This window comes from Pan paniscus, chromosome 3 (assembly GCF_029289425.2).
Source record: "Pan paniscus chromosome 3, NHGRI_mPanPan1-v2.0_pri, whole genome shotgun sequence".
NCBI lineage: Eukaryota > Metazoa > Chordata > Mammalia > Primates > Hominidae > Pan > Pan paniscus.
The window spans coordinates 116365798-116391437 of NC_073252.2; the positions used below are offsets into that span (position 1 = coordinate 116365798).

The 25640-nt window shown below is 39.1% G+C and overlaps 1 protein-coding gene across 6 annotated transcripts in view; it reads right to left on the reverse strand.

Moving 5' to 3' along the window:
* The window catches only part of PRSS12 (serine protease 12), a 74749-nt gene extending 49338 nt beyond the window's left edge, over positions 1 to 25411 (reverse strand). For 4 of the 6 annotated variants that reach the window (XM_003830071.6, XM_034959066.3, XM_034959064.3 and 1 more), the window contains exons 1-4: positions 23412 to 25410; positions 9330 to 9468; positions 6629 to 6807; positions 2874 to 3024 (exon numbers count right to left, since the gene is read on the reverse strand). In XM_003830071.6, the coding sequence (XP_003830119.4) occupies positions 2874 to 3024; positions 6629 to 6807; positions 9330 to 9468; positions 23412 to 23913 (971 nt within the window). In that variant the 5' untranslated portion in view covers positions 23914 to 25410. Of the gene's footprint in view, positions 1 to 2873; positions 3025 to 6628; positions 6808 to 9329; positions 9469 to 23411 lie in introns of all 6 variants that reach the window. The other 2 variants (XM_034959062.3, XM_034959063.3) reach the window with 1 other exon arrangement.
* Between the last annotated feature and the right edge of the window lie 229 nt (positions 25412 to 25640).

Consider the following 25640-nt stretch of genomic DNA (forward strand, 5'->3'; position numbering starts at 1 on the left):
GTACAGTGGTGCAATCGTGGCTCACTGCAACCTCTGCCTCCTGGGTTCAAGCAATTCTCCTGCCTCAGCCTCCTGAGTAGCTGGGATCCCAGGTGCCTACCACCACACCCAGCTAATTTTTGTATTTTTTGTAGAGACGAGGTTTCACCATGTTGGGCAGGCTGGTCTCAAACTCCTGACCTCGTGATCCACCCACCTCGGCCTCCCAAAGTGCTGGGATTACAGGTGTGAGCCACCGTGCCCAGCCTATTTAAAAATTTTTTTTTGTAGACACAGGATCTGGCTATACTGCCCAGGCTAGTCTTCAACCTATCCTCCCACCTTGGCCTCCTAAAGCATGAGCCACTGCACCTGGCCACAACATGGATTTTTGGAATCACTTCAATAACTGTAATGTAACTAATATTCAGTGTGTCACTTAAATGTTCTATGGATTTTTCTAAGCAACAAAAGCTTGCCTTTACCCACAAATATATTAATAATCAAAAATGCCTTTTACCTTAAACTTAGAATAATCCATATTGTAACTGATAATATTAAAAATGCTATTACTATACCCTAAAAGTTCTTAATATTTTTGGCAAAGACATAGGTTTCTTAGTAACTCACATGAAAATCAATTAGCACATCACTGAACACATAACTGATAACCCAGTGAATACACATATATACACATTAGAGTGTATTAAAAATATAGAAGTTCATAGATACAGCTAACTAAATATAAGTTCCAGATGGAGGAATAGTGTTTGGTGTTCTGTCATTACCAAATGTTGGTTACTTTGAATGTAAACAATAAAGATGTTTAACAACATCTTTAAAATATAACTACCTAATTAGAGTGCCCTTGATAGCCAATGTATATGGTACTTACTATGTGTGCTAACTGCTTGTAGACACAAAACCCTATAAATTAAGAAATACATTATAGATGAGAAAACTGCAACTAAGAGATATTCTGTAGCTTTTCGCAACTCCAAAAATGGGATTTAAATTCAGGTTTTTCAGCATCCAGAACACATGCCCATAATCATATGCTATGCTGACTCCAACAGCAGGCACCGGGAAACTTTGAGAAAATTGCTCGTGAAATTGATACCCAGTCAAAACACTTTTAAAAAATCTTGTCTCAAAAACGTACTTGTTAGTTTTTTCAAAAGAAACCAAGACGCCATATTCCTAACCAACCCAAAGAAAATGATCATACCATAGTAAACAATGCCAGTAATCACAGCAAAACCTGTTGACACAGGATCTGCTGTGTTTGTTCCTGTCCCACATGTGAACTATAAATTAGCATTTAGGTCCCACAGTCAGTTTCAGGGGGAAATCTAACTTTACAGTAAAGGATCAGGCTGATGTCACTTAAACCAGTGCTCAATTTCAGCTTCATTTGTGGGGAAAACTAGAGCTTTTCATGACTCCTGGTGAAATGCAAGATGAGAATACATTACCTGTGATGATTTCCAGACAAAATGTTTGCTTTGATCTAATCAAGCCTTTAAACCTAAACTCTAATTTTATGAATTACAAGAACCAGAAGAGTAAACTAAATGACACCAGAAGGAAAAAAATAAGACAAATTCAGAAGATGGGACAGTCTCCAAAACAACTGGCCTGGGCTCTTCAACAAATCAGCATTATGGAAAAACCAAACCAAACCAAAAAAAAACAGCAACAAGAAAAAACCCAGGCCTTTCTAGAGTAAAAGACACTTAAGGAACATAATATCCAGATTGGTCTTGGACTAAATTCTGCTTCAGACAAGCCATCTGCCAAGGACACTGTAGAGGCAACTCTGAAAATTTGAATAAGATGAAGTATTAGACAATATTAAAAATGATTACCAATAATTAGTTGTGATAATGATAATTTGGCTACATAGAACAATGTTCTTATTCGTAAGAGATGCATGCTGAAGTGTTTATAGACAAAGTGTTAAAGTGTCTATATTTTACTTTAAAATACTTCAAATATAACATAGAATTTTGAAAAAGAGAGCCAATTATTTTTAAAAATTACAAAAAAATTGAACTGTAAAAACTGTTCAAGGTTCAACAATCATGCTCCAGTCAAGGATTATGGTTAACTGAACACAATGAACAGGGAAGAACAGGACTCCCATCATTGGCCCCCTCAGTGCTAAATGAAATATTTTTAAATTCTGAAGTAAATGATTAACTAAATGAAATATTTTTAAAAATCTGAAGAAAATGATTAACTTTTAAAAGATCCCCCAATATAATTTTAGAGAAACTTTCAGGCTTGTTATACCAATGTTCAGAATCACTAAACAGAGGGATTAGAAGGTCTAAAATTATAATATTCCAGAATAATCCCAACTGAGGCAACCTGGAATGTTGATTTTCAGACTGCTGTTTTCATGACATAGGCTTCCTTTCCAACCCTACAGGGGAATTATCTCCTTTGTACATTAATAAATATCCTTTGTTCTAAGCACATACCTAACAAGGAAGCGCAGTTGAAAAGTTTAGACAACATTTCATGACTAGAAGTTAAATTTGAGTTACAAGCTAACAACCAGTTTTTCATCATATGGAATTTGATTAAGTCACTATAGTTTACAGTGCTGGTTACTACCTGGGAGTAACGTAAAGACTACTAATGAGAAGTAGTAAAAGCTTAGATTCTTAGTGACATAAAATCAGCCTAATTCAGATACAAGCAGGTTAAACCTACAGAGTACACATTAACTGCTCTTCAGGAAGCCTACAGCCCTACTACAAAGATCAAAAGGTAGCTTGTCCTATTTGTTCAAGGAAATGTGCAATTTAAACAAACAGCACCTGCCTTTGGGTATGGAAATAATAAGATTCAAAAGTTTAAGCAAAACAAGAGTAGTAAAAACAAACCTGAGGCCCAGCTGCCTGCAGATCACTTCTGCATCAGCATCATCCCATTGGTCATCACAGACGGTTCCCCACTGGCCAGCATGGTAGAGCTCCACCCGGCCTTCATGCACACTGCTGCCTCCAGCAAGGCGAATGATGGGGAACGTTGGGCCTGTGCAATGTGAAGTTAAAAATAAGCAAAACCTATGCATTTACATTGATGGATAAGATTAGGTATATTCTATATTTTTTGCCATTCTCAATAATTAAATAATATTTATAAAGCCACACCAGTGATATGGACATACGTATATATATCTAATATATTATGGTAATCTTGGCCAATTAAAATATCCCAAATTGAATTATATGAACACAAGTAACTCTTAGGAGGAAATGTGTTTAAATTCACTTTTCCCCAACAACCTCAGAAACTAGAAAAGGCACACTCAAAAGCTGCGCATTACTGGAAATGTGTTTGATTTTTATAGTATTATGGTGGTGGCACTGATTTTTTTTTATTTACAGTAACTTGAGCATTACCAATATGTCATTATTAAGAATGACACTTATGTCTATAACATACTTGTTTTCAGTATAGAATTATTTATGCATTTGTAGAAATCAAGTCAAAGTTAATATCTAATTCGTTAAAACAAGTTGCTGGACATCATGGCCAGTACCTCAACAGAACAATATTGAAACTTCATTTGGGCATGAATCAGCTCATATCCGTTTTCGCTGATAAGGACCATCGAATGTGACTACCGTCTCATAATCTACAGCCCTGATCTAGCCCTTGTCAGACTGTGAACTTCTCTGTCTCTTCTCTGCCCTGGATAAGACAGCACACTAAGGGACTTCCTATTACATTGCCTAATTTTGTCTTCCTGAGAGTATTTACTTTTATCTAAAATTGTCCTGATTTACTGTTTACATGTCAATTGTCTCACTCCTCTTGGCTAGAATGAGGACAGAAATACTGTGTTCCTTTACACCTATGTATTTCAGGTACCTAGTATATAGAGGCATATAATAATTATTTATTGACTGCCTCAACTGACAAGCAATGCTAAATAAACCTAGAAAAGATACTCCAAACAAGAAAAAATAATTGGCAACATCCATTCATTAATTTCTGATTAACAGATATCAGACATATGCCTTGTACAAGGTGTTATGATCAGTGCTGCAGGGCATTCGAAGAGACACCAGACAGACCCGGCCCTCAGGAAGTTTACTGCCTAAGGGCGTCGATAAAAGGAGTACAGACAAGAGATTATCAAAAAACCCTACAGTGGTTCAGAAGCAAAGGACCTTACTCATGGGTAGGGGTACTTAGGGAATCACTTGTGAAAAAGCAGTTTTTTTAAGAGGGCCAAGATAGATGGGATTTGGAAGTCAGAGATGAGGGAAGCATGTTCAGGCCACTTGAACATTATGAACAAAAGAAAGAAGCACAAAGCTGAATGTGTCTGGCAGAGTAAGGCAGTCTAATTTTACTAGAATAAAGGACGTAATATGGTAAAAATTAACAGGTTGGTCCTCTATTATGAAGTCTAGTTGTACTTTTTGCCAAATACTAATCATTTATCTGTATGAAATATGTTTCTAATTTTCCACAGTGTAGCAGTCAGTAAACGGCATTTGGATATTCACACTTAAATTCAAATATCATATTTGAGTTTTGTACATGTGCTGCCAAAGTAAGCACTCATATTTGAGTTTTGTAGCAGAAATTTAGATTAGTGACTATCTGCATATACTGTTTACTTGTATAAGTTAACTAGCACTTACAATTTGTTAATGGATAAAGACAGGTTTAATATATATGGCTGAATGATGGTAATATAATTCTCACAAATTATGATGTTTATTTTTCCTTTAAAAAGCTTACAAAATACAGAAAAACATGTATACATTTCTTAATATATTTTTCCCCACCTGTTAAGCTTGGAGAAAACAGAAAAACAAAAATTTTTAAGAGAAAATTGAAAACCATCTAGGACCTAGACTGTTTATGGCATACCACCTTTCACTTTCCTATGTTGTGTTTTATTTTAAAATGTGGTTTCTTTTTCTTTTTGGATGACTGTTAAAATATAAAAAATACAGAAAAGCACAAGGACAAGATTTAGTTAACAGCCCCATCCTTCCAACAAACACAAAACTCATTTGAAAGAAAATTCAGTAAATCAATGGACTCATATTTAGCTTATAGATAATTAAACTCCCCACGTTTTCATTTAGATTGCTGCTATTTTCTGTATCCAAGTTGCATGCAATCTTCTACTTTGAAATGTTGGAAAAGCTACAAGTACAGAATGACAAGACACTAAGTGTAATTCCCAAATTTAAGGGAAGTATACTAAAGATCTATCACTATCCCTTAAGGTGAACTCAATGTTCGCTGACTTCAGCTATACAACTACACATTCTCATTTAATCCACCATGAGAGAATCTTTTTAAATTCTCACTTCTAATTTATCATAACTTTCTATATTTTATATATGTTTATAGATGACCATAAAATTATCTTTGCAACCAGAATATAAACAGATGAATAGATTATAGAAGGTGGAAGGAGTAAAAAATGTAGCTAGATATCCTGAAAAAAATTATAATTATTTTTAAAATTTTTTACTTTACTACTTGAAAAACATTTTATCAATCAGGTTGAGCATAGAGTAAAACCAATAATCTACAAAGAGCAATAAATTATTGGGCCCAGTTCACATCATCCTTGAAGCAGCATTGGATTTAGCAAAAGTAGCATTACCCAAAGGTAGAGAACCAAAAGAAGAAAAGGGAAAACTTACAAGACATCAAGGTTTAACATATGCCTCTCCCAGTCAAAAAAAAAGGATTATAGCTCTCAGAGCATACACCTGGACTATATCCCTCCATTGGCTCTTCCAGCCAATCCAGACAAATTACTCCAAACTGGGTCTCTCTGTTTTGTGGTAGGAGCTTCCTTATTCTTCCCCCCTGATACTTGTACTCAAACAAAAACCACTGCCCTGGGCTGACTGCTACCATTCCAAGTCCTGGGATATCTGGTCATGCCCCTATCACCAAGGAAAATGCAAAAAGGGATACCATGAGAGTATGGTGGCTTCAGGTTGTGATCATTCATTAAAATACACCATGGTACCCAGAAAACTCTTTCACCATCTTAAAGGCAGTTGTTCCTTCCTCTACTTCCATGAATATAAACATATCTGTACACTGAACCCATACTGATAATTACCACATACCTACTCTATGGAACTTGGAAGAAGCCCTCATTCAAGCCAACAATCCATTTTTAGGGAAGGTGCTCTCTACAGCCCCAAGAACACTGATGCCATAATTATATTGCATTACACAAAGTGAAAATATTTTGTTGTATTTGCTGTATTCTATATTTACTTTCATGATTATTTTCCAGCTTGATTCCATCATAATTTTCCACGACTAAAATATGTGTTTCATATACAATATATTATACAGTATATATATATATATATAACCTATAGAGTATACATATTTATTTAAGCAAATTATATAAAATAGAAAATATGTTACAAATGAGATACTATTGGAAAATCAAATGGAATTCAAATTAACGGTACTCATATTGAAGACTAATTAGATGGTAAAATATTTTGACTCAGACTTATTTCTGTAATTAAAGTCTTTAAGGAAATGATTATAACTAAGACACTTTCATCATCTGGAATCACGTTTAAAACATAATGAAAGTAAAACAACAGAACTTTTTTCTTTTTTTTACCATGGGAAAAGCTACACGTGACAGCAGCTGCCATCTTCTGAGGACACACCCCACCCTGCCAGATGTCTTTTTCACAAAGCAGTATATTTTCTTCATCTCCTCGGCAACGGACATTGCTCCAATAAATGGGAATAAGGCCCAGTCCAGAAAACGGGGTTTGTTTTGCTATTCCTTTTCCTCTGGAAGTACAATGAGCGATATTAGGTTTATCAAATGTAGGCAAAACTTTTTATCAAAACATTTGGATTTGAAAAAAAATGGAAGAAATCAACAAAGATGAATATGGAAGAAAAGAAGAAAGAAAGAAGAAAAACACAAAAGACTACATCAGTTTCAAGGAAATCAAAACATCAGATCACAACGTGGGTTGCCTACCTATGGAATTCTTTTCATCAATCTTGAATAACTACTTTATGTGCCTTTACCATCAATGACTGATTTAGAAGAAAATGGCCAAGTACTGCAGACATAAAAAGTAAGGCTGTGTGCAAGAGGTGTGTCACGAGCTTCAGTGAGGCTTGGACTCCAGTCTGGGCTCAGCTAAAAGTCATGCCAAGCTGCAAGTAACTCGAAGACTTTGTCTTCTAATGTGTCAAAAGAAAAATCTGGATGCTTGAAGATTCTTTCTGACTCTAACATTCTAGGCTAGCATTTTCAAAATTATTATTACTACATCTAAGCACAATATCATCACGGGAGGCAATCCGTTTATAATTTTTAAAACCTTACACTGTATATAGTATTTGCTAGCAAGCCTTTGAAACCAATCAATAAAATAGCAACATGCATCTCTTTCCTAACACCAGGAGAGTATTTTTAAAAGAAAAAATGAAAATAATAGCATACAGACGGGTTCTGCTTTTAGCTCATCTAATCCACATATTTTTGTAAGTAACCTCTGCTGTGTACAAACTGGCATTAAATTTTAAAAAGATGAAATGCTTATCTGATTAACATGGTAATCTCTACAACTGTCTCCATGCTGCAGCATTCCATCAACCAAACTGTAAATATTTGGGGTATATCTAAAATGTAAATGTGTCTTCACAGCAATAAAGCTGGGTTTCTCTGATTTTATCGTGCAATTCCTTTTTTTTTTAAATGGACTACTGAGAGATGATACTATATAAGCAGCTGGATCAGCTTATCTGAAGTTTGTTTGCAGAATAATAGTTTATATACTTTCATCAATCAAAAGACTAATAAACCACACAGTAGTTCACACCTCCACTATAGCGTTCTTGTTTCTTTGTATCTCACAGAAAATTTTATTCCTTTCTGATTTTCCGGGGTAATAAAAGCACAAATAGGTATGTATATAAAGGAAGACATTGACATCAGCCTACAAATTTATTACATCTCTTGCCCCTCAAAGGAAAAAGCATGAAATCATCATTCTTTGTGACCTGCCCACTTGCCAATTGTCTGGTTGCCAGACTAAGTATTCATGATAAAATCAGTAATTAACATTTCCAAGCACGATAACACTTTATAGGCTCTGGCCTTACTCCTTCGTTCATCCTGATTTATATCAACTCATCAAAATAATTAATTTTAATTTACTATAATAACCCTATTTATTGCTCTAACAGCATCAAAAATCTAAGCAAAATTTAGGCCTTCAAGCTTTGCCTTTATTCAATACTCATTCCTCAGCTTCCTAGTGGTAAGACAAGAGAAATCTGGTAAATTAAAGTTCTACTTCTTCATTTTGTGTCATCATATTACCACTCTGATTATTAATGCAAAATACTTGCAAACTGCAAACCTCTTTTTCAGTCTTTTAGACTGTATTTTTTTTATAACAAAATATTTCCATGCTTTCTAAAGATCTCTGGTGATAAAGGCCAAGAAAAAACATATGTTAAGTGCGCTTAGAAAACATAAACGAGACACAAAAACAAAAGAATAAGAAAAACAAAAATAAAACCTGTTGTCCCAAAAAGAAGCCTTCTGCTCCTGGTGAAACTCTATGGCACAAGGAATAAAGATGCTGGGAATGATGAATTCAAAATACACTGACTTGTCGTAAAGACAGTGCCTAGGGTTACAGTGGAGCCAGTTCCCAGGCTGGCAGCTCCTCAGGACAGCAGGACACTACCAGAGCTGACAGAAGCTGCCATCTTCCACAAGACCTCCTCAGCACCAAAACCTAAGGCCTGGGACATCACCACTTCCCCATCAAGGACAAGGGCACAGGTAAACATTGCCCCTTTCACACACAAATGGAACTTGTGGGTGGATAAAAGTAGAAAGGTAAAATCAAATGACAACAACAAGTTAAGGCTGCGCTAATTAATTATTATAATTAATAATTAGAATAATTATAAGTAATTCATTACAATTCTAAGAAATTATAATTTTTAGAATCAAATTCTTAGAATTTGTAAAGGCAAAACTTGCTTCAAAGGCCTCTGCATTTTGTTAAAGACAAAGACCAAAAGATGCTTTTAAATTTGCCCACTTAGTATTTGCCCATTTTCCTAGTTCAGCCCAGATAGTAATATGTGAAGTACATTTGCATGTGAGAGAATTCATTTCTTCCATTTGGGGCCCTTTCTTTATAGCTCTTTTGTGAAAAGTGAGAATGAGGAAAGTGACAGTAAGAAACAAAGATACAAGCTTTACAAAGCAATGACGGGCACCCAGCATTATTCTCAAATACTAGCAGACTGATTTGGTCAGGGATGGGTACACTCACCCCAGCTGCAGCTGGTGACAAATGACTGATGCATCAGAATCATCCCAGTGGCTGCTACAGACAGTGCCCCAAACTCCACTTGCATATACTTCCACTGTGCCTTCAAACTCATTTTTGCCGCCACGAAGTCGTACTGATCCTAAAGTGGAAAAGAATCCCAAAACCCTTTAATAGTAAATAATCATTTGAACATATTGAGCCAGTCCTGGGTTAACATGATTTTTAAACTTAAGTAGTAAGGGATCCAGGCAGAATGATTTAGCCTCCACTGTGTGTGGCATGTGTTTCTTCCTTTAAGTGAGGATTTAGCAAGCTCCTTCTTTTTTGTAATTAACATCCTGATGTCAATGCTAATTATATTTTCTTTTTTATCTAGGCAAACAGACAGTCCTATTATATTTTTTTCTTTATTCCAATATCTCCTCATCAAGAAGCAACCACTGTAATTTTCAAAGGGGGAAAAAGTGGAAGAGTATGACTAATATCAGATCTTGTATCTCAAATACTAGATTACATCACATATGAAGTTTTTATCATTTATTACCTTCCTCTTCTCATGAGGTCATCAATAAGAAACACAGAAACAAAATTAAATATTCTGCATATGAATTAGCTGTAATTAGCTGTGTTATATCTTCCATTTGATTTGTTCATCCACTAAGGAAAAATAAAATGTGTTTTCCCCTTTTAACTTTCAGTAGTAGTCATTAAAATTCTGAAGATTATGTCCATAATCTTCATTTTGAAAATACTGCCTAATGCTAGTCTTGGAAAAATAGCCACTAGGTAGTATGTATAATTGAATGCCCCTGGAAACTCACCTCCTCTAATATACCACACCCAAAGAGCTGTCCCAAAGTCCACAATTTAAGTCATTCCTTTCAGTCTTTAAAAGAGCCAAGATTTAAATTCAAGCACCCTTAGGAAAGATAACACTTTGGTCTTATTCCTTAAGTGTGGTTCAAAGACCTACATTCCTCTTCTCATTGGGACTGGTTCCAGAGCAGGCACTGGGAGGTAGCAAGTGGGACAACTGAGCAGAGACAGAATTAACCTCAGACAACTTAAGAATTGCATAAAATTCTGTTTAAAATCACCTACAATGGCCTTTCACAGGTAAGAAAATTAAGAAATTAATTTAAAAAATCAATCCTACCCAAAAACTCTAGCATAATTTGCATATTTCAAAGTTATGTATGGCTTCATAATAACTTCCAAAAATATTAGATTCACAAAGTATCCATTCATTTCATTTGTACAGGCTTAGTCATCCACCACTATTATTTTCCACATCATCATCCTTTAAAAACGTAAGCATTTAAGAAAAACATATTATATTTCTCACAACAAAAACAAAGTCTCATTTAATTCAAACAAAAGGCAATAATAAATGGAGGTGAACATTGTACAGTACTGCCAAATCCTGACTATTCAGGAATGAACAGGGCATGGGTCATTCATATGACAAATCATCTAAAACTCATTCATATATTCTAAACTTCTTTAATTCACAGTAAGCAAGAGGAAGTCCTGCCTAGCTCAGTGAAGTATGAACTACAGAATATTTTTAAGGAAGTATTTCTGAAGAGTTCAACTGATCTTTAATGATTTTTTATATCACAAAATCTCTTCTACAGAGGTCCACGTAATATTATGCACATCACAAATGCCAGCAGTTTATTTTAGTCAAAGAATTCATTTGTTGACCTCAAGCAAACTTTATTTGAACTGATATTTAATCTATTATTTCTTTACTAATTCCTCCCCTTAATCACGAAGTTACTCAGGTCAAAAGGGCTGGAAGATAGTTCTAGTAATGAAAACAAATGAAATGTGTACTTATGCACATTAAGTGATCATAAGATTTAAAATAGTGTCTACATCAAAAAGCTATCAAGAAGAAATGATGTACACATGAATCTAAATGATTGAGGCACTTAGAGGTGAGAAGGAGAAAATCCTGAGTAAAGTATAATTATGACCATAACAATATAATAGCAATGATAGAGCTGGAAATAGTTTCCAGGTCAACTATCAGCTGCACCATCATTTTCTCTAACGCTCCAAGCACACTGTGAAAGCCTGGATTCATTTAGCAGTATCTGCTATATGGCAAGAAATGTGCAGTGCTCATCCAATTTTCCTTTAACAAATGAAGACAAATATTTGCAATTCTTAAAAGGCAATTTGCATGTCAATGACTAATGAATTCTATGTCAGATTCCACTCCAGGCACAGCCAGCCCCAACACACACCTCCCTAACAGTGTCCTCCACATGGTTTATCCTTTCCTAAGGGCCATAAAAATGTCTATTCGGAGGAAACCATCTACCTAGGACTCAGAATGAGTATTTATATCATTCTATAAAGCTCAATTCTTCTAATAATTATTTGAAACACCTTTTTTAAAAACAGCATTCAAATATGCTCTAAAAGACTAAAAGTTTGAACACACGATTCATTCTATTGCAGGAGCCAAGAGCACTTTCTCTGCCTTCTGAAGGTTCACTGACAAGAGGCATATTATTAGGATAAAAGGCATATAAATTTATTTGATCGTGGTTTTACGTGACGTGGGAGCCTTTAGAATGAGGACCCAAAGCTATAGGGGATACTGCCCATTTTTATGTTCAGGTTTAACAAAGTGTGGTCAGCCACGTAGAAATATGTTTGGACAAAATGGGTAGGATCTAATCTCAATAGACTGAGTGGGGAAACCCAGTAAGGCTTATCAGTTTAGATTTTTCTTGGCCTCTTTGAGTTTTGTTTTGTTTTTTTCTGGGTATGGAGAAGAACCCTCTCTGGAATGGGGGTCTTATGTAATCAAACAAGGTAGGTCAGATAAATTTTTAAGGCCAGTTTTTACACAGAAAGCTGGGACATGAGGGGAGTTGAGTAATATTTTTAGGTTTTATGGCTGATTGTGGAAACAAGGGGTTCTGGTGTCTATGGCCCACTTGGAAAAGAGGAATTCTAGTTTCTGCGGCTAGCCTCAGGGGAAAATGAAGGGCCAGTGACAGGAAAGTAGGAAAAGATCAAAGGAAAACTTGTTTCTGAGACTACTTCTGAGGCCTTCATTTGGGGATATCATTTTCTGAGACCCAACACTATATACATTTAAGATAAGTAGTAGTTTTCATTTGTTTTCTGGCTTTATTTTGTTATTGCTGCATTTATTCTCTTAGAAAAGCTGAGGTGGTCCAGATCTTAAAAACTAACATTTATGGCTGGACACAGTGGCTCACGCCTGTAATCCCAGCACTTTGGGAGGCTGAGGTGGGCGGATCACCTGAGATTGAGAGTTCGAGACCAGCCTGACCAACATGGAGAAACCCCATCTCTACTAAAAATACAAAATTGGCCAGGCATGGTAGCACATGCCTGTAATCCCAGCTACTTGGGAGGCTGAAGCAGGAGAATCACTTGAACCCGGGAGGCTGAGGTTGCGGCGAGCCGAGATCTCACCACTGCATTCCAGCCTGGGCAACAAGAGCAAAACTCCATCTCAAAAGCAAGCTAACCACAACAACAACAACAACAACAAAAACTATAACTTATTTCCTTCTACTTATGGATGAAAAAGCTACAGACCAAAGCAACTGAGCAGTTACAGAGCCATGATCAACTATCTCCTAGTTCCCTGCCCTGGTTACTGACCTTCTACCTCCAAACTTAAGCAAAGACCCTGAAATACAATAAGTACCTTTCAAAACTTCAGATATTACTTTATGCATTATACCATGTTAGAGTTCACCATCCTACTGAAAATACTGCAACTAATCCACCAAATCTTGTATGGAAATAAGCCAACTAGGAAGAGAAGCATAAAGTAGCCTGAAGTTTCTTTACACTGTGGAACAGGAGAGAAGTGGCTTTCTGGTGCTCCTATAGTTGACGCAAATCCTCCAGTAGAAGCTGATTTGTCCCACAGCTGTACAAAGTTGTAGGAGGACTATGAACGTGTGTGTGTACACATTTGCACAAATGTATAGGTACACAATTACACAATGGAGAAAGGAAAATAACCTTAGCTCAAAGAAATCCGCGAAGCCCAAAGCTAACCAAGTGAACTAATTTATATTGCTGTACCTAACAATAAAGTGATTTGCATAAATTGTAGACGAAATTCTTTGTTTGGCAAATATTGTTCAATTGTCCAATTTTTTATTATCAAGAATTGATCCCTCACCTTCCGCCCACATTCTCCTAGAGCAACCAACCATTCTTCGATACTCTAGTCAGAGTTTGTGTCCCTGGACCACACCGGAGTGTGTGTGATCCAGGGTTGCACTGTCTTAAAGTCTCTCAAGTGCCACGTGCACAGAAAATATTCTATTCTACATATTTCTATCTTTAAAATGCGTTAATAATAATAATTTAAAGTCTCAAGCAGAGGTTTTAGGTCAATTATATTAAGCATTATAAACATGCAGACCAAACTAGTAAAGGAAGAAAGTCTGGAATTGTACCACTATGCGTGATGGCATGTCATGCAGTGAAGGCCCCAGAGTTCCTGAAATGAACGGCTACCAAAAAAGAAAAAGGTCAACTGTCTGCTGGTGTTATAACTATTTAAAGGCAAAATGTTCCAATGTACAACAATGTTCAGAATTCTACTATCTTAATTCCTTGATAAAAATGTTTAACTGTTAAACATTTACAGTAAAATAGTTTACAACTGTTTTCCTTCTAAGTACATAGGCCTCCAGTTTTATAAAGGAAAGAAAACATAAAAGGTTCATGTAACAGAAATTTGTTTGATGGACAACTTCGCTAGAAAACAGGAATTCCCCAAATAGAGGGACAGACATTCAAGAAGAGTTCTCTTTAACCATCTTATCAGTCTCAGTCAATACAGGTAAACTAGAGAACAGCCGACTGGATAAAAATTCCCTTCACAAGTCTCATTGGTTTCTGAGCTTTAAGATTTAAGACTAAGGCAAGGCACAGTGGCTCACACCTGTAATCCCAGCACTTTGGGAGGCCAAGGCAGGAGGACTGTTTGAGCCCTGGGGTTAGAGATCGGCCTAGACAACAGAGTGAGACACTGTCTTTACAAAAAAAAAAAAAATTAAAAATTAGCCGGGCTTGGTGGCCCACGTGTGTAGTCCCAGCTACTCAGGCTACTAAGGCGGAAGGATTGCTTCTACCCAGGAGTTCAAGACTGCAGTGAGCTATAATTGTGCTACTGCATTCCAGTCTAGGTGACAGAGCAAGATCCTGTCTCAAAAAACAAAAAACAAAAACAAAAGCAAAACAACCTTCCTTTCCATATTCCATATGTGAAGGAAACCTAAAAGAAATAGGAGAAAAGGAACCAAATGAGTCAACTATCTTCATTCTATATACCCAGCTTATTCCAAAATAAAGCAAATGAAAAGATATCCCTGTTCAGCCTGGATAACATAGCAAGACCCCACCTCTACAAAAAATTTTAAAATTAGCTGGGCGTGGTGGCCCGGGCCTGTAATCCCAGCTACTTGGGAGGCTGAGGCAAATGATCGCTTGAGCCCAGGCATTCAAGGTTACGATGAGCTATGACTGTGCCACTATACTCCAGCCTGAGCAACAAAGCAAGACCCTGTGGGGGGAAAAATGCACGCCTGCCTATTTAGTTAACCCCTCATTAAAATGTACTTATAAAATAGCATTCCTTAATTTAAAGAGAAAGAAAATGCAGTAAAAACAAAGACCCACCCCAATAGTGTTTTCTGAATAAAACTAGTAATAAATATTTTTAAAATCTTTTTTTAAAAAATCACAGTTTGATAAAAGAGTAAAAAAAAACTTCACGTTTTCACACAAATCCTTTCTTGTCTATTATTGAACTTTACAGATGCATAAAATAATTAGTTTTAGTCATTTCTATTATTCTAGTGGAATAGAAAGAATGCATACTGGCAACATCCAGCTAGTGTTCAGATCCTTGACAAAAAGTACACTTAAAGCTGTGAGTGATACAGAAATTTCAATTTATGACCTATTCAAAAGAATAGAAAAAAACCATTACATGTTGAACAATTTGGTACACATATTTGACATTAAGTTAAATATAATACTATGTCTTATATCAAATGCAACACTATAAAAATATACTAAATGACCATTCTCTATCAATTATAAAATATATTTTAAAAATTACAGTACCTGAAAACAACTGAATTGGGGGACTCTTGGTTGAATTTTTCAAGTACAGTAGGGGATGCTAGGTTAATTTTTATGTTATTTTCTTTCTTCACCATATTCTACAGTACTGTTATACTATTTTCATCTATAATTATATTTACCCATTAATTAAACCTGCTATATCTTTGCTAAATAGTATATTTTATTCAAGTCATCCCAGGTCAAAATGAATCAAATCATTTTTAACATACAAGGCATTCCCCTGAACCAAGATCCAACTGAGCTATATTTGCCTCCATTAGTTCACATCTATAATTCATACTAATTGTTCATTTATTATTCATGTATACAACAACTTAAATGCTGAGAAAAAAAATCAGTTGGTATAGTTCAAAATGAGAGTGCATCCCCTAAGTTAGCAATTCTACCCATTTACAGTGTGCTGATTAGAAATTTATAAATCTTATAAATTATTCCTTAGTTTAAAACATTATATGATATCAAACAAAAAAAGATGACTCTGTCCATGGTTAAGCTATAGTAGGCTAACAATACATGCATATAACCTCAACAGAAGCTTTCACAAATTGTGTGTCCCCAGACCATCTACACATAAACAAATGGTATGGGTATTACCATTTTATTGCATAACAGTGAGTGATGAAATTGAAACCAAACAATAATCTTCTTGTCTCCCAGATCATGCACCACAGGGAAGGTAATGAAAATGCTTATTATTCTTCTGACACCTCACCCAGAAAATGGCTGTCCTCAACCAGAGGACAAAGGTGAATTTCTGATTCATCTTTATAAATGCTGCACCTAGTGTGAATGCAGTAAATGTTTAAGGAATAAATGAAACCTATCCTTACCCTGTTAGAAGAATCAGCATTACACTTTGTATCCCCTCTGCTGATCCTAATAAAAAGTACTGAGGCTAAATGTGCATGTGTGGCTTGTAGGGGGGTAAATATCATTGCTTTAGTGTTTTGCATACAATAATTTTTTTATTAATATTGTTGCACTGATTTGTAAGAAGGAGGAGGAGGGGAAGAGGAGACTGCCCTGGAAAAGGAAGATGCTAAAGGGGCAAAAATAAACATTTCTTTAGTTTCTAATGACAACAGACCAACCACGTAAACATCAGTCTAAATCAATTGTTCATATAATGCCTATTTACTATGCAGCTAAGGAGAGAGGCTTCAAAGGACTGCTTTCAGGGGGAAAAAACCTTCAAAATTACAATTAAATCATATAATCATGTTTACTTAATAAATGAACTAACTTCAGCATTCTCATCAATTATGGAATTATTCATTTCAGATATAAATGCGTCATAATATTTGCCTGCAAATAGCATCTTAAGACAAGGAAATATGCTTTGTCAACCAAACCAGAGTCTAAATGTTATTCATCCAGATATGACTAAAAAAAATGAATGTAACATTTTACAGCACTTTATAAATTACTTACTGTTATTTTTTAATTGCATTAAGTTTCCCAAATATAAGGACAAGTCCCAACCATACTCCTTAGCAAACCCTTTTGGTTCTGATCAACAACTACCTTGTTTCCTCCTTGCCAGTTGAATCCCCAGATGATTCAGAGGTTAAGCTAACTAATCTATGTAATCATGGTAATTGTACATTTCTTTCCAAAGAGTGTCAGGAAGGAATATGTGATCCAGTCTGGGCAAATGAAATGTGGAAGTCTGTGGGGGAAATTCCAGAAAGGTTTCCTTGTTGTTTCAAAAGGACATTCCTGCAGAGGGGCTCTCTTCCTTCTGCAGATTGTTCTATCTCTAAGTGAAGCCTGGAATAACCACCAGCCTAAGAATAAAGGCCACGCTTCTGAAGAGGATAGAGGAGCCAAGAAAGTAGCAGAGGAACAGAAGTGTATCATGCTGGAGTCTGCCCATCACATGGACTTCTTGTAATAGGAACAATAAGCCTCCTTATTGCTTCTGTTTTCTATTCTTTGCTATCAAAACCACCCAAATTGATTCAAGACACATCCACACCCAAATTCATAATTATCATGTTTTCTTCCAAATCTTCCAAAAGCATCTTTATTTTCACAGTCATAATGTATTATATATAAATTTCATACCCTTCTTTCCCCTAAACACTATCGTAAACACTTTCCTATTTATATATATATATATAATATTTACAATAATTATTTTAGTATCTGCATAATATCCATCAAATGCAGGTACCTGTGAGTAGTACCTTATTACTGGATATTTCATTTTCCCTTCAGTTATAAACCAAATTACTTTTACATAGGTTATCTTATCACAGGGGGCCCCAACCCCCAGGCCATGGACCAGTACAGGTCCGTGTCCTAGGAACTGGGCTGCCCAGCAGGAGGTGACCAGGAGGTGAGCAAGTGAAGCTTTATCTGTATTTACAGCCACTCCCTATCGCTCACATTACCACCTGAGCTCTGCCTCCTAAGCTCTGCCTCCTATCAGATCAGCAGCAGCATTAGATTCTCCTAGGAGCTCGAACTCCATTGCGAACTGTGCATGCAAGGAATCTAGGTTGCATGCTCCTTATGAGAATCTAATGCCTGATGAAACCATCCCCCAGGTGCACGGAAAAACTGCCTTCCATAGAACTGGTCCCTGGTGCCAAAAAGGTTGGGGACTGGTGTCTTAACACATAGGCGCACACATGCGTGTGCATGCATGCACACATGCACACACATACACACACACACACGACAGTGACCACATAAGTAAATATACACCCCTGGACAATAGCTCATAAAAGGCAATAGTAATGGGATATCTTATTGTCTTCTCTAAAAAAACAAAAAATTCACACTAGTTAAGAAATCAGATAATGCCCCCAAATCTAAGTATTTGACATCTGCCTTAGTCTGAAAAGCAGATTGAGCTCAATATTTAAAATCAACCAGGAAATGTATCAAATCTGTTATTGCTAATAAATGTTTTTCAGCACCTGCTACATAGAACCAAGATGTAGCACTTAAAAGTGGCGGGGGACAGCTTTCAGCTAACTTTTTAATTAACATTCACTACAAACAACAGATGGAATTCAATGAGTACAGCCTGTAAACAATAGTACTTGGTCCACATGTCCTCTATCTCTATTTCAATCAAGAGATTTTGGGTGGGTAGGTGCACATGAACAGAGGAGCATGACAAGACAAAAAGTCAGATCTCTTGACTCATCCTCTCCTCCAGAATCTCAATGATTAAAACTTTCTCATTTATTTAATGTTTTACCTCTCAATCATCAGCCACCTATGGTTGGCTTGTAAAAAAGGGAGGCTCTCAGCACAGTGTCAAGCAAGTTGCCCCATCTGCTATGCCAACCACAGACTAGAAAAGTGACTGCCCCTCCTAGGCAGGAAACACTAAGTTATTGCAATCTATCATGTTTTGTTGTGTCTCCCTCCGTTGCCCAGAATGGGGTGCAGTGTCATGACTATAGCTCACTGCAGCCTCTATCTCCTGGCCTCAAGTGATCCCCTTGCCCCAGCCTCCTAAAGTGCTGCGATTTCAGGCATGAGCCACCATGCTGGGTCACAAGCTATTGTTGGGGGAAATCAGTTGCCTGTTAATTCTTCCTGTAGAAATGCAAAAATAACCTAGCTCACATTCAATTAATAACCATATTCTGGGCAGCCATGGTAGCTCATGCCTGTAATTCCAGTACTCTGGGAGGCCAAGGCGGGAGAATCACTTGAGCCCAGGAGTTGGAGACCAGCCTGGGCAACATGGCAAAACTCCATCTCTACAAACAATACAAAAAATAATAATAATAAATTAGCTGGACTGTAGTCCCAGCTACTTCAGAGGCCAAGGTGGGAGAATTGCTTGATCCTGAGAGGCAGAGGTTGCAGTGAGCTGAGATGGCACAAATGCATTTTGTCTCAAAAAATAAAAATAAAATAACCATATTCCAGTGAACTAGGTTATTACTATCTTACACTGGTCAAAGGAAAAACCAGAAGTGTCATTTCTAAAATCACACAAAAAGTTACCATTGGCATGCCTTACACCTGCTCCTAAAGCCTAACAGGGTTAAGTCACAGAATGGTGGGCTCAGTTAGTCTATATCACCACCTACCACTATACATTTTAGGTGGGTTCTAATGCCCTTCCATGTGTTCTGCCTGACTGTGACAGAGTTTTCAGCATCTAAATCACTTTGACTGCTCAATAGAAATGCATGTTCCATTCCTGATCCAGAACTGAGAATTACTCAGAGCCTGGGCTACAGTTTAGGAATCTGCATTTTAACAAGTCCCAAGGTGTTTCTAAATGCTCATAATGAGACCAGCTCCCTGGGCTGATTCAGTGTATTCCCATAGCCAGAATGTTTTTTTTTGTTTTTTTGTTTTTTGTTTTGAGACAGTTTCGCTCTTGTTGCCCAGGCTGGAGTGCAATAGCGTGATTTCAGCTCACTACAACCTCTGCCTCCCAGGTTCAAGCGATTCTCCTGCTTCAGCCTCCCAAGTAGCTGGGATTACATGCATGCGCCACCATGCCTGGCTAATTTTGTATTTTTAGGAGAGACAGGGGTTTCTCCACGTTGGTCAGCCTGGTCTCGAACTCCCGACTTCAGGTGATCCACCTGCCTCAGCCTCCCAAAGTGCTAGGATTACAAGCAACAGCTACCACGCCCAGCCCTAGAATGATTCTTTAGTATTAGTTTGCAAGTTTCATAAAACCAGGGCCCAGGTATCATGTTTCCTGCTCTCTGACATCTGAGCCACTGGAACATCCACGCCCAGCCCTGTCTCACCTGAGGTCCCCACCCTGCCCCTTCAACTTGGCTTCAATCAACTCTTCACCATGGAGACACCAACTTCCTCATTTTTCTCAATGCAACGAAATATGTGACTCTGGCCAGCAGTGTATTTTTTAAAGGAGGGATCACATTACTGTAAATTGTTATTTTCTTTTGCCCTGGATTTCTGTAAAGAAAAAAATATGTCGGGCATGGTAGCTCTTGCCTGTAATCCCAGCACTTTGGGAGGCTGAGGCAGGAGAATCGTTTGAACCCAGGAGGCAGAGGTTGCAGTGCACTGAGATTGCGCCACTGTGCTCCAGCCCGGGTGACAGAGAGAGACCCTGTCTCAAAAAAAAAAAAAAAAAAAAAAAACAAAGAAAAAGATACCAGATATCTTTTAAGCATAAGAGACTGTAAATCATGTGCATCAAGCCAAACATAATTCCCTTTCTTCCTGTTAGACTAGTCCATAAACTACAAAATGAGGATTACTACACAACGCAGATATTTCTACATGTGTATATATAAGTAAAGAAATACAGCAAAATCAGCTGTGAAGTAAAAATACACATATCTAACCCTATTTTCTCCTACACTCCTCATAATATGTCTTCACATATTTTCATCAGTAAAATGCAGGAACTCACTCAGAAGGTTGCTACAAGAATGAAATGAGGCCGGGAGCGGTGGCTCACACCTGTAATCCCAGCACTTTGGAAGGCAGAGGCAGGTGGATGGCCTGAGGTCAGGAATTCAAGACCAGCCTGGCCAACATGGTGAAACCCCATCTCTACTAAAAATACAAAAATTAGCCGGGCATGGTGGCAGGTGCCTGTAATCCCAGTTACTCAAGAGGCTGAGGCAGGAGAATCGCTTGAACCTGGGAGGCGGAGGTTGCAGTGAGCTGAGATTGCACCACTGCACTCCAGCCTGGGTGACAGAGGAAGACCCTTGTCAAAAAATAAATAAATAAATAAAAATAAAAGAATGAAATGAGAAAATGCACATAAAATGTTTAGTCCAGCATCCAACACAGAATGAATGCACAGTAAGTCCTAGCAAATATGATCAGGCCAGGTTGTTTTGCGTACATGCTCAGCGCTGCAAAGGTCTTTTAAATTAATTTACTCAAAACTTGCTTTTCTCCTGATGAGGAAACCAAAGCTCTAAGAGTTAAGAGTCAAGAGTCTTACCCAACAGTGCACAGCTACTGGCAGAGCCAAAACAGACACCAGTGTTTTCTAAAGCACAATTCAATATTCTTTTCACCACTCCATGATACTTTTGTTCATACCCCTAATTGAAGTGTAGGACCAAGAGAGCCGTAACGTTCAGAATATGCCAGTCATCTCAAAGCTATAGGTTATGCCCAAGCAGACCGGAGAAGTAAATGATAGAATGAGATTGAGTCTGTGAAAGTAATTCATTATTACACAGTTGATCGTTTTCCTATTTTTTTGTGGTGGTGGGAAGGGCATTTATCTCCCATCTTGAGTGGTTTCTTTTGTTTCTCTTTTGTTCAATCACTTTACTCCAGGAAGTACAAATAACTATTATGCAGTATTTGGGATTTTGTCTGGTGAGAGTTAGCTAGGAACATAAAGGCATTCAAAAGATTTACATTTCTAGTCAACTGAAGAAGGTGAGGTGGCAGGAAATCCAAGGACAAGTTACTCTCCATGTTTGAAACATAAGGCTGAAAGAGTTATGTCAGAAAGAGAGCAACAGATCACTATCATTTTTTAACTTTAAATTACTTTTCTTGATTCTGTGCTTATGTACTTAAAGAGAAGTTGTATATTCTCTCCTACACATTCATTCTCTAATAATTCTCCACTCTTATCTATTTATAAAACTAAGAATAATATGAAGATGAAAAAAGTCAATGTTTGCTAAACCTAAGATTTTACTATAATCTCTTATGGTGAATAACGAGACAATGCTAGCACTCTTTGTTTGACATCACCTCAAATTTTTTATAGCTACATTGGCATTCTGTTCATGAAACACAAGTAAAGCGATGACTTCATTCCCGAGGATAAAGGATAATTGATCTTAACCTTCCTATCACTTTTCCTTAACTCAAAGCACTAATGCAATTGAAGGTACTGATAAATAAAATTTCTCCAGGAAATGAATGACATTGTGACAGATAACCTCCAAGTTACCTCCAAAAAGTACAAAGTACAATATGATTCAGAATCTCAATTCAGGAAACCCTTGCCCCATAGTGTGAATGGAAAGCTGCCAAAAATATTTTGTTGAAAAGAAATTCAAATTTTGAGGATATTTTTTCTTCCTCAGTTTTTAAACAAACAAAAAAAAAACCTAATTTCAACAAAATCCCAACAATTCAAAATGAAGCAATGTTCAAAGCTGGATTATTCATTTACATTAAATTTATTAGTGTGATGCTTTTATTACCACAAACCTAAAACATTTTGCCACCTTTATCTCCTGATGTTACCAACTAATTCTGATAAAACATATAAAGCTAAGTAATGGCTCTGGAAAACTGTGTATGACTATATCAAGTTGCTACTTCACCAAGATAGTAGTATTCCCATCTCTTTTCCCTTTCTTTTTTTCCAGTCACTGATGATACTTACCACACTGAGCTGGAGTATGTGAATATGGCTGATTTTGGCCACATAATTTTGCCATACTTTTTAAAACAGAGGTCAACAGCTAAATTAAGGCAAAATTTTACCACATTTTTAAAAATCGGAGTCTAAACAATGGAGGGAAGGTTATTGATTGCCACGTTAATGTAACATTTCCCTTTCCAGAACAAGTAATTATGCCTCTTTAATGTAAATATGGTAACCCACTCAACGTAAGCTAATCTAGAGAACAGACGCCCAAAGCACACTGTCACCCAATACAGGAGCGCACACACACACACAGTGGCCAGAGGACAGAGCAGATTCAGAAACCCGAAGCTCAGCACCTTGCATAGAACTGTCACCCCTGACAACCTTCACACAAGCACACCTGGCTGGCTTAGATTTGCAGCACCAGTATACCTTACTGGTAACCCAGCTGCAGCCCACCATCACAGCCCGCAAACGCAAGCCCACAACCCCACACAACCCGTCACTTTTTCCAAGAGACCTGTACGCCGACCCCAAGCCTCACTGGCTCCGAGCCCGTCCGGAGTTTCCGCGGCCGCCCCGAGGCCACTAACCGTGTCTGCAGTCGCAGTAGCCCCAGTCCACCTTGCCACGGGCGTCTCCGTAGAAACACCAGGGTCTGCCCGCGCCGTCGGGGCTCCGACAAAAGTTGTGGCGCTGTCCTCGCAGCTGAGCCCAGCTCGCTGGGGGCGACCGCTCCAGGAAGGGTGGCACCTCCGCCCACCGCAGACACGGGGCGCCGAAGTCCGTCACGCTGACCCATGGCTCGCCGGCGGGGCAGCCCCAGGGGTGCGGCCGGGGCGTGTGCCCGGCCTGGAGGGCGTGCGGGCGCTGGGCAGGGAGCGCCCGCGGGGGGCGCGGGAAGCGCGGGAGAGGCGGCGGCTGACGCGTCCTCGGGGGCCGCTGCTGGGTGGGAAGGTAATAGGGGTAGTGCGGTCCCGGAGGGGGCGAATGGCGGTGGCTGTGGTGGAGGGAATCATTGAGGACAGAATCAAAACCGACCACTTCGGGGAGCGCCCCTAACATCAGGGCCAGCACGAAGCGGGCGAGCGTCATGGTGCCAGCGCTGCGGGGTCTGGTCCATGCTCCCCAGCTTCTCGGGCTTGGAGCGGAGAAGAGGAGGGGGCGGGGGCGGGGCTGCCGCGTCCCTGGAATCCCTCAGCCCCCTCCCGCCCCCGCACGCGGACCGCCCTCGCCTCCCCAACCTTGCCTCCCGCCGCTGGTGCCCTGCCGCGCCTCGGCTCCTGTCCCCTGGCGGCGGCCGCGGGTGGGGAAATCTGGCGCTCAGCCGAGCCCCGGCCGGCGGAGAGGACCGGAAAAGAGAAGGCGCGGACGCAGCGGGGAGCGGTTGGGCCTGAGCCCCAGGTAGCGGCGCAGGCACGAGCCCGGGAACTCTGCCCCCTGGGGGCGGGCGCCGGCCGCGCAAGCTGCTCCGGACCTACGCTCGGCCCCTGCCAGGCCCACCGCAGTCCGCCCGCACGGCGCTGCCAGCTGCTGGGACCGAGCCCGAGGGTGCCCGCGCGGAGCACGGTCTTGGCTGCCCCTTGCCAGCATGCAGCACCAGCACAGCCCGGCGTTGGCGGCTCCCAAGTCTGGCACCGGCACCTGCCGTCATCTCTCCTCCAACCTCGTCGCCCCCTATCTTGTTTCCTCTGTTTTGAAATCTTTACCAAAGTGTGGATGGATTTAGATGCAGCTCTCCTCTGACAACTCCCAGGATAAAAGTTATCAAAACCCACGAGGAATGTTAAAGCCGTTTCACTGAACTATACGCTCTTCAAGGACAAGACCACGTTTTATTCAGCTTGATATCCCCGTGCTTAACACCGTGCCCCAATAAACATTGTCTGAAATTAAATTCCTGAACCGACTCAGGGAAAGGAGCTTGAGCCTTTCTGCTTCCTGCCTCCCACTTTCCAGCCGGTGCCCTGGACAACACCAGTTGTTTGGTTATTATTGGGATTCAGTGAGGCTCTCTTAATACCAAATTTCCTCTCTAACCAGAGAAGACTTCATCCGTCCCGGTTTCCATCCTATCCAAAAAGTCCATCCCCCTAGCACCTGCCTCGTTTTTTGCAGGGCAAGGGACTTCAGTTAAGCCTATTCATTTGCCTCTCCAGAGACTCTGCCTGCTGACAATTTTGAAGCTTCACTGTTGGCTCGACCTCAGCTTAGTAGGGCCCTTTCAACACTCCTCGCCCCCCTCCCGCAGGCTCCAAAAAACTGTTGGCTTAGAATTAAAAAAAAAAAAAAAAAGTTTAGTATTTTGCCTTTCAGTTGTTTCTGACTATGCTACCAAAGTTTGACAAGGAAAAGGAAGCCCGTAAAGAAGGCAACATTTTATTTTCTGGCATGGTCATGTTTCGTTGTGAAAAAGCAATGCTGTCTCATAATATAATGTACCCTGAAGAAAACTTGAACAAAATTCAAATGTTTATTGTTAAAACCTAGGTTTCAATTAGGAACTGAATTAATTCACTACTAGCTTTAAATAAGCCATCTTTAGCCGGGCGAGGTGGCTCACACCTGTAATCCCAGCAGTTTGGGACGCCCAGGCAGGCAGATCACATGAGGCCAGGAGTTCGAGAACAGCGTCGCCAACATGATGAAACCCGCCTTTACTAAAAATACAAAAAGCCGGGGGAGTGTTGGCGCACGCCTGTAATTCCAGCTACTTGGGAGGCTGAGCCAGGAGAATCGCTTGAACCTGGGAGCAGAGGTTGCAGTGAGCCGAGATCGTGCCACTGCACTCCAGCCTGGGCGACAGAGGGAGACGTTGTCTC